This window comes from Capricornis sumatraensis, chromosome 15 (assembly GCF_032405125.1).
Source record: "Capricornis sumatraensis isolate serow.1 chromosome 15, serow.2, whole genome shotgun sequence".
NCBI lineage: Eukaryota > Metazoa > Chordata > Mammalia > Artiodactyla > Bovidae > Capricornis > Capricornis sumatraensis.
The window spans coordinates 54958495-54974163 of NC_091083.1; the positions used below are offsets into that span (position 1 = coordinate 54958495).

Here is a 15669-nt window from a genome sequence, read left to right on the forward strand (position 1 = left end):
CAGTGTCTTTCACAGAAGTAGAACAAATATTTCTAAAATTTGTAGAAGTGAAGTCGCTCAGTCGTGTCCAACTCTTTGCGACCCCATAAACTGTAGCGTACCAGGCTCCTCTGTCCATGGGATTTTCCAGGCAACAGTACTGGAGTGGATTGCCATTTCCTTCTCCAGGGGATCTTCCCAATCCAGGGCTCGAACCCAGGTCTCCCGCATTGTAGACAGACACTTTACCGTCTGAGCCACCAGTATGAAAATACAAAATACCCCAAATAGCCAAAATGGTCTTGAGAAAGAGAGCTGGAAGGGTCACAGTCCCTGACTTCAGACTGTACTACAAAACTACAGTAATAATAGCAGTATGTCTTAATACTGACATACACACACAGATCAATGAAACACAATAGAGAGCTCAGCATTAAATCCATGCACTTAAGGTCAGTTAATCTACAACAAAAGAGGCAAGAATATACAATGGAGAAAGGACAGTCTTTTCAGTAGATAATAGGGAAAACTGAACAGTTGTGTGTAAAAGTATGAAATTAGAACATTCTCTAATACCATATACAAAAATAAAGTGGATTAAAGACCTAAGTGTGAGACTGGAAACAAACTAGAGGAAAACCTAGGCAGAACACTCTTACATTAATTGTGGCAATAGGTTTTTGGATCTGCCTCCTAAAGTGAGGAAAATAAAAGCAAAAATAGAGAAATTGGGCCTAATTAATCTTAAAATCTTTTGCCCAGCAAAGGAAACCATCCACAAAATAAAGACAACCTTGTGAATAGGAGAAGATACTTGCAGATGATACGGTTGATAAGAGTTAATATCCAAAATACATAAACAGCTCATAGAACTCCACATAAAAGAAAAAATCCAAAAATGGGTAGAAGACCTAAAGAGACTTTAACCAAAGAAGACGTACAGATGGCCAACAAGCATGTGAAAAGGTGCTCAACATCAACTAGTCACCAGGGAAATGCAAATCAAAACCGTAATGAGATTTCACCTCTTATTTGTCAGCATGACATCAAAAAGAACACAAATGTTGGTGAGGATGTAGAGAAATGGGAACATAACATACACTGTTGGTAGGAATATAAATTGGTGCAGTCACTGTGGAAAACAGTATGGAAGTTCCTCAAAAAGCTAAAAATACAACTACCATATAACCCAGCAGTTCCACTCCTAGGTAACTACTGGGTTATATATATATGTACATGTATATGTAAACCCCAAACCAGTAACTCAATACATGCATCCCAACGTTCATAGCAACATTATTTACAGTTGTAAACCCAAACCGCTAACTCAATACATGCACCCTAACGTTCATAGCAACATTATTTAGTTGTAAACCCAAACCGCTGACTCAATACATGCACCCTAACGTTCATAGCAACATTATTTACAGTTGTCAATATACGTGTGCTAAGTCACTTCAGTCGTGTCTGATTCTTTGTGACCCTATGGACAGTAGCCCACCAGGCTCCTCTGTCCATGGGGATTCTCCAGGCAAGAATACTAGAGTGGGTTGCCATGCCCTCCTCCAGGGTATCTTCCTGATCCAGAGATAGAACCTGCAGCTCTTATGTCTCCTCCACTGGGAGGCAGGTTCTTTACCACTAGTGCCACCTGGGAAGCCCATTGTCAGTATATGGAAACCACCTAAGTGTTGATCAATAGAAGAATGGAAAGAAGATATGGTATATGTATGTATGTGTGTATATATACAGTGGAATACTGCTTAACCATAAAAAATGAAAATTTGCAACAACATGGGTGCACTTGGGAGGGTATTAAACTGAATGAAGTAAGTCAAAGACAGGCACTTATGGTATCACTTATATGTGCAATCTGAAAAATACAACACTACTATGAATAAAATGGAAAAGAAACAGACCCACAGGTACAACAAACTAACTAGTGGTTACCAGAGGGAACAGGGAAGTAGGGGAAGGCAGTATAGGGGTAGGGGAATGAGAGGTACAAACTGTTATATTGAAGATAAGCTACAGAGTTGAATTGTACAACACAGGGAATATAGCCAGTATTTTATAACTATAAATGTAGTATAACCTTTCAAGTTGTGAATCACTGTATTGTATACCTGTAAGTTATATAATTTTGTACATCAACTGTACTTCAATATCAAATAAATTTAAAAAATGGAAATCAAGTTCGGTACCTCAAAAATCTCATCAGTTGGCACATTTGTAAAACTGTTGCTCATTATAGAGAAAGGAGCCAAATAGGTTAAATCAATGAGGAAGAAGATAATAAAATGGAGGATAGAGAATGGAAAATGGTGATATCAAAAGTGAAGGTTATGTAATAGTGTGTGTTGTCCTTCCCACCTCGCAGAGTGACAAGCAACCAGACATTTACCAACTGCCACCTCCTTAGTAGGAAAGACAAGGAACACAGTGAGTGGGTGGAGTTTCTTTATGGAAACTGGAAAACAAAGGTAACAAATTGGGTAGTGTAGCTTTTGATGCCTGAGAGTAAAGCTCTCTACATTTTGGTATTTAGAGTATGAGGGAGTAGAGATCCTATAACTGCCTCTTACATGTCTACTCTGCTACAGAACTTACTGGTACTTGATAAGCTCTGCTAAGAGCAGAAAGCTTCCCATCAACATTTTTTTGAAAATATAAACAGGCAGTGAAAACTCACCACACATTGGAGTAAATCACCTGTAATTTGAAAGAAAAACTCAAGACTTTCAAAAAATTCTTAATATGACACAAAGATAATTTAAGATACAGGGGGAAAGTTAAGATATAAAACTCTGTTTAGGATGCCTGGAGAAATGTAAGATTTGATTACCATAGAACAAGAGTTATTTTGTGATAAATGAATATAAGGAAAATATGAGCTCTGGGAAGTTATAAGTGATAAAATTAACAGAGAAATTGGGAGGGTAAAGTTAGGAAAATCTCAAAATTAAAAACTTTAGAAATAAAAGAAAATATGAGAAAAAAACTTTAAAATCTTAAGAGAACTTATCCATGAGGTTTGATATCCGTTAAGTAGGAGGTCTAGAAGGATAGAACAGAGATACCAGAAGGGAGGAAACTTAAAAATAGAAGTAAACATTTCCAGTGATAATGAGAAACAAAAGCTTTTAAATTAAATTGCTTAGCAAGCATCAGTGAGATTTTTAAAAAAGTTTAAATCTGTCTGTGCTTTTTTTAAACAAAAAGAATTAATATCATAAAAAGCTTCCAGGCAGAAAAAATTAGTCTTGTACAATAAGACAACAGAAATTTGATTTCTCTCCTTCCCCAACCAAAACAAACAAACATTAAACTAACATTAAACATGATAAAAATGGTTTTCAAGACACTAGACATCTGGCAAGGAGGTAATTCCCTTGAGAGAGAGAAATAGACAAGGTGAACCCCAGGATTGTCCTAGCTTACTACAGTTGACCTTCAACAAAATAGGAGTTTGAACTGCATAGGTTCACTTACACAGAGATTTATTTTTTTTCAGTGGTAAATACTATAATACGTGATCCACAGTGAGGTGAATCCACTGACACAGAACCATGAATGCAGAATTGCTTTTACAGAGGGCTGACTGTAAGCTTTATACGTGGCTTTTCATCTGCAGAGAGCGTCGATTCTCCCATGTTAGCATTAACAGCCATGTCACTCAAGGATCAACTGTACTTTGAGAAAATTTCCAGGCCATGGCATAGGAAGGGGGTAGCCAGGTAGATCCCAATGTACTTCTTGAGCTGAGTAGATGCCGCTAAGATTCTGATGAGACCAAAGCATCTAGAGTACTAAAGAGGAAAGATTTCCCCAAAAACAGAACTCCCAAGATCTGTGAAGATTCCTCTTTCCTCCTCCTCTGACATCCCAAGTATTCAACAGAGTATTGATATATGTGCTCTTGTGTGATTTAACCACTGAAGCTGGAGGAAGAAAAAAACAGGTGAAATTATTCCAGAACAGTTCTGATGCATGCTCAGAGCTGGGAATAGTGCCTGTTCCCACCAGTTAGACTCAAAAAATGCATAATTCATAAGGAGCATTGGATAAAGTTTTCAGCAGGGTTTTGTCTCAGTAAGTGGGGAATAATCAGCCCTAGTATGAGCACTGCTCTGGACCCTCCTAACAATTTATAAAAGTAAGACCTGAAAGGATCAAACTGTTCTAAAGTAACTGCATTCCAGAATAAAGCACAAGAATATATGTAGGAATGTGAAAATACCTGGTATCCAACAAGGTAAAATTCACAGTGTCTGGCATCCAAAGATTATCAGTTTACAGGTAAGTGGGAATATATGACTGATAATAAGGTAATCAGTCAATCAAAATTGACCTGAAATGGACCGAAATGTTAGAATTAGCAGACAAGGGCATAAAACAGTTATTCTCATTGTATTCCATATGCTCTAGAAGCTAGAGGAAAGATTGAATGGGTTAAACAAATAGAAAATATAAAAAGGACCCAGATAGAACTTCTAGAAGTGAAAATTGCAATATCTAAGATGAAAAATATACTAGATGGCAGTAACATTTACTTAGACCCTGCCAAAGAAGATTAATGATTTTGAAGCCATAGCAGTGGAAACCATCCAAGGTGAATGAAGCACAGAGAGACTGAAGAATCCAAAAGAATGGAAAGAGCATCAGTTCAGTTCAGTGGCTCAGTCATGTCCAACTCTTTGTGACCCCATGAACCAGAGCACAACAGGCCTCCCTGTCCATCACCAACTCCCGGAGTGAACCCACATTTGTGGTTATCTGGGTCATGAAGATCTTTTTTGTGTACTACTTCTGTATATTCTTGCCACCTCTTTTTAATATCTTCTGCTTTTGTTAGGTTCATACCATTTCTGTCCTTCATTGAGCCCATCTTTGCATCAAATGTTCCCTTGGTATCTCTAATTTTCTTGAAAAGATCTCTAGTCTTTCCCACTCTATTGTTTTCCTCTGTTTCTTTGGATTGATCACTGAGGAAGGCTTTCTTATCTCTCCTTGCTATTCTTTGAAACTCTGCATTCAAATGTGTCTGTCTTCCTTTTCTCCTTTGCTTTTTGCTTCTCTTCTTTCCACACACCTGAATGGTCTAGTGGTTTTTCCCACTTTCTTCAATTTAAGTCTGAATTTGGCAATAAGGAGTTCATGATCTGAGCCATATTCAGTTCTTGGTCTTGTTTCTGCTGACTAGAAAGAACATCAGTGATTGCCAAATCAGTCATAGGACAGAATAAAGACATTTTAAAACTCAAAAAAAATTTTTCCTTCCATTAATCTTTTCTTAGAAAGCTATTGAAGGATGTGCTCTAACATACAAGGAAGTCAGCCAAGGAAGAGACAAATTAAGCCACAGGATCAAATCCATCATGTGAGAGCCTCAGAATGAAGCTGGAAGAAAGAGATAGATTATCTGATATCTTTAAACCAGTAGTTCTCAATTGGAATGATTTTGCTGTCTCATCCCTCTCCTCCCCCCAATATTTGGACATGCTTTTGATTTGCCTAGACAGGGAGGGTTATTGTTACAGGCATCCAGTGAGTAAGAGACCGAGGATGTTGCACAAGACGATGCAAGGGCATCCCCTCACATCAAAGAAATAACTGGCCCCCAAATTACAGTAGTGTTGCTATTGAGAAACTAGTGTAAGGAGATTAACTGTGAGCAAATTAAGTGGGGAAGGTAGAAAAAAATTTAGGATTGATTTTTTTTTTAATAATACAAGTAAAAAAAAACAGCTGTTGGTAGCTTTTGGAAAAACGAAATTTGTTTAAGAAAGTAAATAGGAGTATGGTATGTACTAGGCGTGCAGTAAATTTTATATATATATTACATATATATCTTTAATATTATAAATAATAACTACTAGTATAGCCAGAAAAGTCATATCATGGTATTAGGTATGTGTGTGAGAAAAAGTGAGAATGGGGATAAGTATAGCAGAGCTACATCTTTGTGATAAGTCAGTATTTAATTTCTGAATTGAAAATGAAGAGATAGTGGTAGATGCTTATATCAAAATATGGAAGTAATTACCAGAAAGAAAACATTAAAAGACTTCAAAGTGGTTGCCTCTGAGGATTGAGACAAGTGGCAGTTTATGGAAGATTGAAGTAGGGATTAAAATTTTTTCATTACAGGCCTTTAGTACTAGTACTTGATTTTTTTAAACTGTAAGAATATATTATTCTAATTAAAGTTTTATTTTAAGTGATTTCAAAATATATTTGTATGTATATTTGTATGTGTATATGTATTTGCCCATCAATGATATTCAAAAGATATACTAAAGTCTCTGAATCTGAAAAGATAATTTCCTTCAATGGGACACATTTATCAAGTATGTATAGGTTCTGATAATTGACGAAGTTTTGATATATTATTCACCAAGAAAACCATTTCTAACTGTCAGAAAATAATTCTGATTGTCCTAATGATACTGACTCAGTTATTTCAGTGTTTTCCCCCTTGTATTACAGTTGCAAGATGTGAGTTTGAATCTATGGAATGTCTACAGCAAGATGGATCCTGTGTCCCTGGAGAGTTTGCTTTCCGAGGTAAAGAGCCACACTGTATTTGACATATATATATTATAACCAGCTCAGTAACCTACTAATGATATTTAACTTGTAGAGATGCAGAATATATTTTAGTTTGCATTTAGTTAAAGAATTGAGCAGTTTCTTCCTTGATTGTTATCTTGAACTCCTTGGGAGTGAAAGAGGACCTAGAAAAGAGATATGGCCTCTTTAACTCTGAGAAACCACCTAAGATGAAACCAAGGCTCCCTGCCTTGTTCAAGGTTTAGGTTTTCACCTAAAGACATTCTTTCTGTTGGGCTAGACTTTAGAAACACAGTCCAGAGGATGCCTTCTCTGAATGAAAAGATCTAATGAAAAGACTAAGAAGTTAGGATATGTCTTAAAGGAATTAAGTATTAGGGGTTGGCAGCGTTTTTCTGTTAAGAGGTGGATAATAGCATTTTAGACCTTGTGAGCCCTGTGTCTTTGTTTGAACTATTCAACAATACCATTGTAGGCAATGCTTTAATGAATGGTTATGTCTGTATTCCAGGGAAACTTACAAAAATAAATGGTCTGCCAACAGGCTGTAATTTGCTGACTCCTAGATTAAAGGATCAGGCATTAATTTTTTGTCTGAACTTTGAAGAAAAAAATTCACGATGGGCAAAACAATTTGTAACAAGGAGCAACAAACAAAACTAAAATATTGATGGTACTTGTTTAAACAGCTCAGTAGTATCTCTCAGCAGTCATGGATGGATATCCATGGAAAAAGAACAGCTTAAATGTAGCCTTTTAATGATATTAACTGTCAAAGTAAGACCCCAAATAATTCCAAAGACAAAAACAATTCAAATAATGAAAACTACACATCAGTTTCACTTACAAATATCAATGTGTATATTTTAAGTAAAGTGTCAGCAAATAGTATCATACTAAAAGAACTAAAAGAACATTCTATGATGAAATAGGGTATATTAAGCGTTTAATATTTAGTTTAATACCAGAAATCTGTTAATGTAATCACTGTACTAATTTTTCTCCTTGGAACCATTTATGATGATTCCATAGACGCCAAAAAGACATTAGATAAAATTGAACATCCATTCTATTTAAACATTTCTAGTAACGTAGGAATATAAGAGAAAAATAAAACCTGAACTTTTGTTCTCTAAAAAGACCTAATTGTCATCATCATCATCAGTCCATGGTGTGGCTAATTATGGGAAAAAGTGAAAAAATTTATAACATTAGAAGTGTAAGAATGATGGGATTTACCTAGTCGTCCAGTGATTAGGACTCTACACTTCTACTTCTGGGGGCCCGAGTTCAGTTCTTGGTCAGGGAAATAGATCCCACGAGCCAAAAAAAAAAAGGAAGGGGAAAAAAAGACTAAGAATGATAAAGAAAATTTAAGTACTGACAACTAAGAGTAATAAGTTATTTAGGAATTTCTGCAAAGTATCTGGGAGCCATGCCCCACTTGTATGCAGTGCCCTAAATAGGAGGGAGCTGTAGGTCACACATGGAGACTAGGCATAGCATTGTAGTTTTGAGAACACTGCAATCATCTCTATAGTCAGTGGAATAGGACCACCCGGAGAACATCTATAATTACACCTAGAACAGCAGTGACATGCAACTGAAGAAGCAACAGCAGTAATCATCATGAACTGTAGACTAAACCCTTTCATAGTTCTCTAATTTCCAGTGAGCTACATATGCTTAGATGGTATCTTGAAGAAGTGAAAGGAAACCCTTTTAATGTCTGAGGGTGGACTTCCCATCTAAGAGGAAGAGTGAGGGCTCAGAGCTAGATTTAGTTTTATTTAGAAAGAATAAAGTAAGATGGTATTTCTTATACCAAAATATGATTGAGTGTATTTATACCCACTACATTATGGAGAGCTGTTACCAGTTGGTAAGAAAAATACAGTGGTGGGGAACTGGAAGACAACCAGAATTGGCTGTTCATAAAATAAGAAATAAAAATGACCATGATTTTTTCCCTCCAAGTTAGGGATATAGAAAATCAAAGGAGACCATTCTTCTCATCCTAACAACCAAACAATCTGAATATGCAGCAAAATAATAGTTTAAAATCAATTAGAGAGCTGAAGAGGCAAAGAAACCACAAAGAACTCTGTTTCTGAAAAATAGGGCCCTTCGTAGGATGCTGTTCTAATTTTTGGTGAAACAGCATGAGGAAGAGAAATTTACCATACACAGGGATCAGTAAAAATCAGTTGACCTTTTAAAGGCCTTTTAATGGCTATATGTGAGTGAGTCAACACTTACCCTCATCTCTATACCATAGGTCTTCACAAGTGTTGAGGTTAGTCCACCCATCTTGCCTGAAGCACTTGATACTCAACTATAGCCTGGATTAGAGATGAGAGCTGAGAGCAACCCTTTGGCAGCATTTCAAGTCTTCGCAAGTTACAAGCAGCTGCCCTTTTAAGGCTAGGGACAGGCAGCAAGACAAGGATCTCTTTACATACACAGAACCAAGGGACTGGAGAGCAAAGAGAACTTCTTAGCCACCCAAAAAGCTGATAGCCAGCTTGTAAAGCAGGGAGAGATTGTCCGTAATTCCTAAAGCCGATAGCTTAGCTGTGAAATGAAAAGAGATTTCCAGAAGGTTCTCTGAGCGAAATCACTATCAAAGTTTGAATTTAAACCAAATGCAGAATACATCATGAGAAACACTGGGCTGGAAGAAGCACCAGCTGGAATCAAGATTGCTGGGAGAAATATCAATCACCTCAAATATGCAGATGACACCACCCTTATGGCAGAAAGTGAAGAGGAACTAAAAAGCCTCTTGATGAAAGTGAAAGAGGAGAGTGAAAAAGTTGGCTTAAAGTTCAACATTCAGAAAACGAAGATCATGGCATCTGGTCCCATCACTTCATGGGAAATAGATGGGGAAACAGTGGAAAAAGTGTCAGACTTTATTTTTGGGGGCTCCAAAATCACTGCAGATGGTGACTGCAGCCATGAAATTAAAAGACGCTTACTCGTTGGAAGGAAAGTTATGACCAACCTAGATAGCATATTGAAAAGCAGAGACATTACTTTGCCAACAAAGGTCCATCTAGTCAAGGCTATGGTTTTTCCAGCGGTCATGTATGGATGTGAGAGTTGGACTGTGAAGAAAGCTGAGCACTGAAGAATTGATGCTTTTGAACTGTGGTGTTGGAGAAGACTCTTGAGAGTCCCTTGGACTGCAAGGAGATCCAACCAGTCCATTCTGAAGGAGATCGGTCCTGGGTGTTCTTTGGAAGGAATGATGCTGAAGCTGAAACTCCAGTACTTTGGCCACCTCATGCGAAGAGTAGACTCATTGGAAAAGTCTCTGATGCTGGGAGGGATTGGGGGCAGGAGGAGAAGGGGACGACAGAGGATGAGATGGCTGGATGGCATCACCGACTCGATGGACATGAGTTTGAGTGAACTCCGGGAGATGGTGATGGACAGGGAGGCCTGGCATGCTGCCATTCATGGGGTTGCAAACAGTCGGACACGACTGAGCGACTGAACTGAACTGAACAAATGTTACAAGATCCAGGCCTTGATCAATTACAGATCAGATTAACTTAGTTCTCTGCTTTAGTGACCTATTGAAAGAGAGGGATCTAGTGGCCCTTTCTTAGAGATGAGTGGTATTTACGTCAGGTTTTACTGTTCTTTTATGCGAAACATCTGGCATATGGGTTTTTTTTAAATTATAAGATAAGAAGCAAGAAAATTTGATATGTGGTCAAGAAAGGAAATAGTCAATAGAAGTAGACCCAGATGTTAGAATTGACCAATGGGGAGTTTAAATGATTGATGAAAGTCCTAAACAGTCTGGAAGAAAATGGGACAGCATATGTGAAGAGATGAGGAATTTTAACAGAGACCTGACAGCTATAAAAAGAACCAAATGAAAATGCTAGAAATGAAAAATGTAGGGTATTAAAATGGGGGATTTATTAAGTTGGCTAATTTATTAAATTAGACACCAATGAAGAAAAGTTCAGTGAACTTGAAGATAAGTCAATAGAAAGTTTCTAAACTGAAGGACAGAGAGAAAAAGAACAAAAAGGGCAGAGCACAGTATCCAGTATCTGCCAAACAGTGTCAGATGATGTACATAGTAAATCATTGGAGTCCAAGTATAATTGGAGTCCCAGAAGGGAGAGTAGAGAGAAAATCGGGCAATAAATTTAAGTTGATAATATCCAAAAACTTTCTAAATTGATGAAATACACCAGTCCACAAATTCAGGAGCTTCAGTAAACCCTAAGTATGATAAATATGTATGAAAATGACCATAAATTTGTAAAGGGATCTCTGAGGTGAATCTACATGTGCTAATAAAATTCAAATCCAACAACCAAAAGAAGTTAAAATGCAATTTCAGTCCTGGCTTGTGCTGATAAAATATTATAAAAAAAGGGAGCCAATCCATACCCATATTACCTGTTCATTTTAAATTTATCTATTTTTGGCTGTACTGGGTCTTTGTTGCTGTTTTCAGGCTTTCTGTAATTGCTACAAGCAATTATTCTCCAGTTGCAGTATGCAGGCTTATTGTGGTGGCTTCTCATTGTGGAGCATGGGCTTAGTAGTTGGAGCATGCAGGCTTAGCAGCTGCAGCTTGTGGATTCTAGAGCAGGCTCAGCAGTTGTGCACGGGCTCAACTGTGGTTGTCCTACAGTATGTGGGATCCTCCCAGACCAGCAGTCAATCTGTGTCCCCTACATTGGCAGATGGATTCCTAACCAGTGGACCACCAGAGAAGTCCCTATATTTCCTCTTAAAATCTACTTTTTTTGTTTTCCTCTCATCTCTTGCTCAGCTGCTCCATAGCCTCCAAAGTTTTCTTTAAAAACCCTTTTTCTCTTCACTATCCAAATACTTTTTCTGGTCATATGTGTTTTCTCTTTGCTAAGACTGATAACCTTACAGTCAGAATTAGCATCTAGGCCTTAAATATCACTGGCCAGTCTTTGATGGCCAGACTGCCTACAGCTGCCTGCTTCTTGGTCAGATCCCGCAAAGAGAAAATGCAGACTGCTCTGAGATTTGATTTAGAAAGATGTTCAAAATATGTTTGGTGAGAAAAGTAAAAAAGTAGAGTATATTTCCATCTTTGTAAAATAATTTTTATTTGTGTGTCTTAGAAATTTCAGATGGTAGTCTTACTGGTTATTATTTTTGTACAGTTATATATTTTTTAAATATTATTATTTTACTTATTTTTGTTTTCTTACATTTATTATATAATGTAATTCTTAAAAATACTTGAAATTAAACTTCTTTTCCCCCTTTAAGTTATTTGAGAGCAGACACTGCTGGATGCCAGCCTAGGGCCAAGAGTCCTGTCTGAAGTTCAGGGTCCTTCCCTAATGGGCAAGGGCAAAAGCGCACTGACATATTTCTTCAATTTTACAGAATTTTGCTGCTTATCTGACCTTGATATGTATCTGGGCCTGTCTTCTGAACTTGGCCTTGAGTCTGAGCAGATAAACTTTCCCTTCATCATCAGATCTAACAAACCAATTCTACCTCCATACACAGAATCCATTTCCACAAATGCAAGTGGAAAAGTTTTGAGAATAATGTGTCTGGTGGAAACCATACAGGCTCTAGGTATCTCTCACCTAGATATATTTTCACTTTTTCTGGTTGTTAGTATTGCATCCTCAGGTCACTTTACTGTTTAGTACCTCAGTCTCATATATAAAATGGGCATAGAGAAGTACACAGTGGTATTCAGTTCAGTTCAATTGCTCAGTTGTGTCCGACTCTTTGCAACCCCATGAACCGCAGTACGCCAGGCCTCCCTGTCCATCACCAACTTCCAGAGTCCACCCAAACCCATGTCCATTGAGTCGGTGATGCCATCCAACCATCTCATCCTCTGTCATCCCCTTCTCTTACCTTCAATCTTTCCCAGCATCAGGGTCTTTTCTGATTAGTCAGCTCTTCACATCAGGTAGCCAAAGTATTGGAGTTTCAGCTTCAACATCAGTCCTTCCAGTGAACACCCAGGACTGATCTCCTTTAGGATGGACTGGTTGGATCTCCTTGCAGTCCAAGGGACTCCCAAGAGTCTTCTCCAACACCACAGTTCAAAAGCATCACTTCTTCGGCACTCAGCTTTCTTTATAGTCCAACTCTCACATCCATACATGACCACTGGAAAAACCATAGCTTTGACTAGATGGACCTTTGTTGGCAAAGTAATGTCTCTGCTTTTGAATATGCTATCTAGGTTGGTCATAACTTGCCTTCCAAGAAGTAAGTGTCTTTTAATTTCATGGCTGCAGTCATCATCTACAGTGATTTGGGAGCCCAGAAAAATAAAGTCAGCCACTGTTTCCACTGTTTCCGCATCTCTTTGTCATGAAGTGATGGGACCAGATGCCATGATCTTCATTTTCTGAATGTTGAACTTTAAGCCAACCTTTTCACTCTCTTTCACTTTGATCAGGAGTGTCTTTAATAGCTTTCTACATAAGGGTGGTGTCATCTGCATATCTGAGGTGATTGATATTTCTCCTGGCAGTCCTGATTCCAGTTTCTGCTTCATCCAGTCCAGCATTTCTCATGATGTACTTTGTATATAAGTTAAATAAGCAGGGTGACAATATACAGGCTTGACGTACTCCTTTCCCAATTTGGCACCAGTCTGTTGTTCCATGTCCAGTTCTAACTGTTGCTTGTTGACCTGCATACAGATTTCTCAGGAAGCAGGTCAGGTGATCTGGTATTCCCATCTCTTTCAGAATTTTCTACAGTTTGTTGTGATCCACACAGTCAAAGGCTTTGGCATAGTCAGTAAATCAGAAATGGATGTTTTTCTGGAGCTCTCTTGGTTTTTCAGTGATCCGTTGGATGTTGGCAATTTGATCTCTGGTTCCTCTGCCTTTTCTAAAACCAACTTGAACATCTAGAAGTTCGTGGTTCATGATGAACCCTGGCTTGGAGAATTTTGAGCATTACTTCACTAGCATGTGAGATGAGTGTAATTGTGCAGTAGTTTGAGCATTCTTTGGCATTGCCTTTCTTTGGGACTGGAATGAAAACTGCAAACTTTTCCAGTCCTGTGGCCACTGCTGAGTTTTCCAAATTTGCCGGCATATTGAATGCAGCACTTTTACAGCATCATCTTCCAGGATTTTAAATAGCTCAACTGGAATTCCATCACCTCCACTATCTTTGTTCGTAGTGATGTTTCCCAAGGCCAACTTGACTTCACATTCCAGAATGTCTGGCTCTAGGTGAGTGATCACACCACTGTGATTATTGGGGACATGAAGATCTTTTTTTTATAGTTCTTCTGTGTATTCTTGCCACCTCTTTTTAACATCTTCTTCTGTGAGATCAATACCATTTCTGCCCTTTATTGAGCCCATCTTTGCATGAGATGTTGCCTCTGTATCTCTAATTTTCTTGAAGAGATCTCTAGTCTTTCCCATTCTATTTTCCTCTGTTACTTTGCACTGATCACTGAGGAAGGCTTTCTTATCTCTCCTTGCTATTCTTTGGAACTCTGCATTCAAATGGGTATATCTTTCCTTTTCTCCTTTGCTTTTGGCTTTTCTTCTCTTCTTACAGCTATTTGCAAGGCCTCTACAGAAAGCCATTTTGCTTCTTTTGCATTTGTTTTTCTTGGGGATGGTCTTGATCCCTGTCTGCTGTACAATGTCATGAACCTCCGTCCATAGTTCATCAGGCACTCTGTCTATCAGATCTAGTTCCTTAAATCTATTTCTCACTTCCACTGTATAATGGTAAGGGATTTGATTTAGGTCATATCTGAATGGTCTAGTGGTTTTCCCTACTTTCTTCAATTTAAGTCTGAATTTGGCAATAAGGAGTTCATGATCTGAGCCATAGTCAGCTCCCGGTCATGTTTTTGCTGACTATAATAATAGTAAATATAAATAATATAAATATTGATAAATATAAATAATAAGTATAAATAATATTTATTACATGTAATGTAATATATATATATCATAAATTAAATATAGATTATCTAGGCATCAAAATAGTGAAGACACTTGAGAATATTCTTTACACTAAGTATTCTCAGCAGAGGTTCATTGTGCTTTATGCCTGAGGCCAGGTGTAGCGTCGTTGCATGGTTAACACAGAGTTCATAGGTCTGAGTACTTGTGTATCCTTAAAGGGGTGAGTAGGAAAGAGCATAGATCCAGACAGTCAATTTTAGTGCAGCAAACAGAATGCCTGCTGTAAGCAAGGTGAGTGCTTGTCATGTACACTTACACAGTGTGAAATGGCCAGTGAAAACTACTATCCAGGGACTTCCCTGGTGATACAGTGAATAAGATTCTACCTGCCAATGCAGGGGAGACAGGTTTGATCTCTGGTCCATGAGGATTCCATATGCTGAGGACCAACTAAGCCCATTTGCCACAACTACTGAGGCTGTGTGTTGCAAGTGCTGAAGCCTCTGCGCCTAGAGCCTGTGCTCCTCAGCGTTCACCACAACGTAGCCTCCGCTTGCTGCAACTAGAGAATCACTGTGAGCAACAATGAAGAAAGTGCGCAACCAAAAGAAATATAAGGGCAGGGTTGGTTTATTAAAAATAAGAAAACTACTATCCAATTTGAGTACAAATTAACAGTGACTTCAAAATAGAGCCAAAGATGTCACTTCAAAATAAGGCCAAAGATCAAGCAAGTCATAGCTGATATTTTGGATTAGCTGATGGATGATGCCTTAAAGAAAAGCCAGGAACACAAAGCAGCGTGTAGTGGTTGGTGACAGGAATGAATTCAGAGAGGACGCTTAAAACCAGCTGGGATAGGGGAAGGAGGCGGGCTGTATATGGAGGAGAATCAGCAGGTAAGGTACATATTTGCATTACCCCTAGGAGGAGGGGATGAGGGAGAAAAGGGCTCTGGGTCACCTCTGACCCCACTGAACTTCTAATTAAAGTCAACTAATTTGGCCTTGAACAAAGTTCACTGTTGTAACCCTTTTGATACTTACTAGGTACAGTGTCTCGTAAATAGCTTTACATTGCCTCATAAATAACTCCCTCTCAACAAGGACTGCCGATTGTCCTTTTTAAAAATAGCTTTTAAAGGAAAAAAAGCTTTATTGAAATATAATTTTTATACCACAAAATT

General features: G+C 38.1%; 1 protein-coding gene across 1 annotated transcript in view; it reads left to right on the plus strand.

Annotated features, from left to right (window-relative positions):
* Positions 1-15669, plus strand: part of DNAAF9 (dynein axonemal assembly factor 9) — a 169588-nt gene that overhangs the window by 48508 nt on the left and 105411 nt on the right. Inside the window, exon 7 of the mRNA XM_068986771.1 lies at positions 6469-6546. Within this exon, the coding sequence (XP_068842872.1) occupies positions 6469-6546 (78 nt within the window). The remainder of the gene's footprint in view (positions 1-6468; positions 6547-15669) is intronic.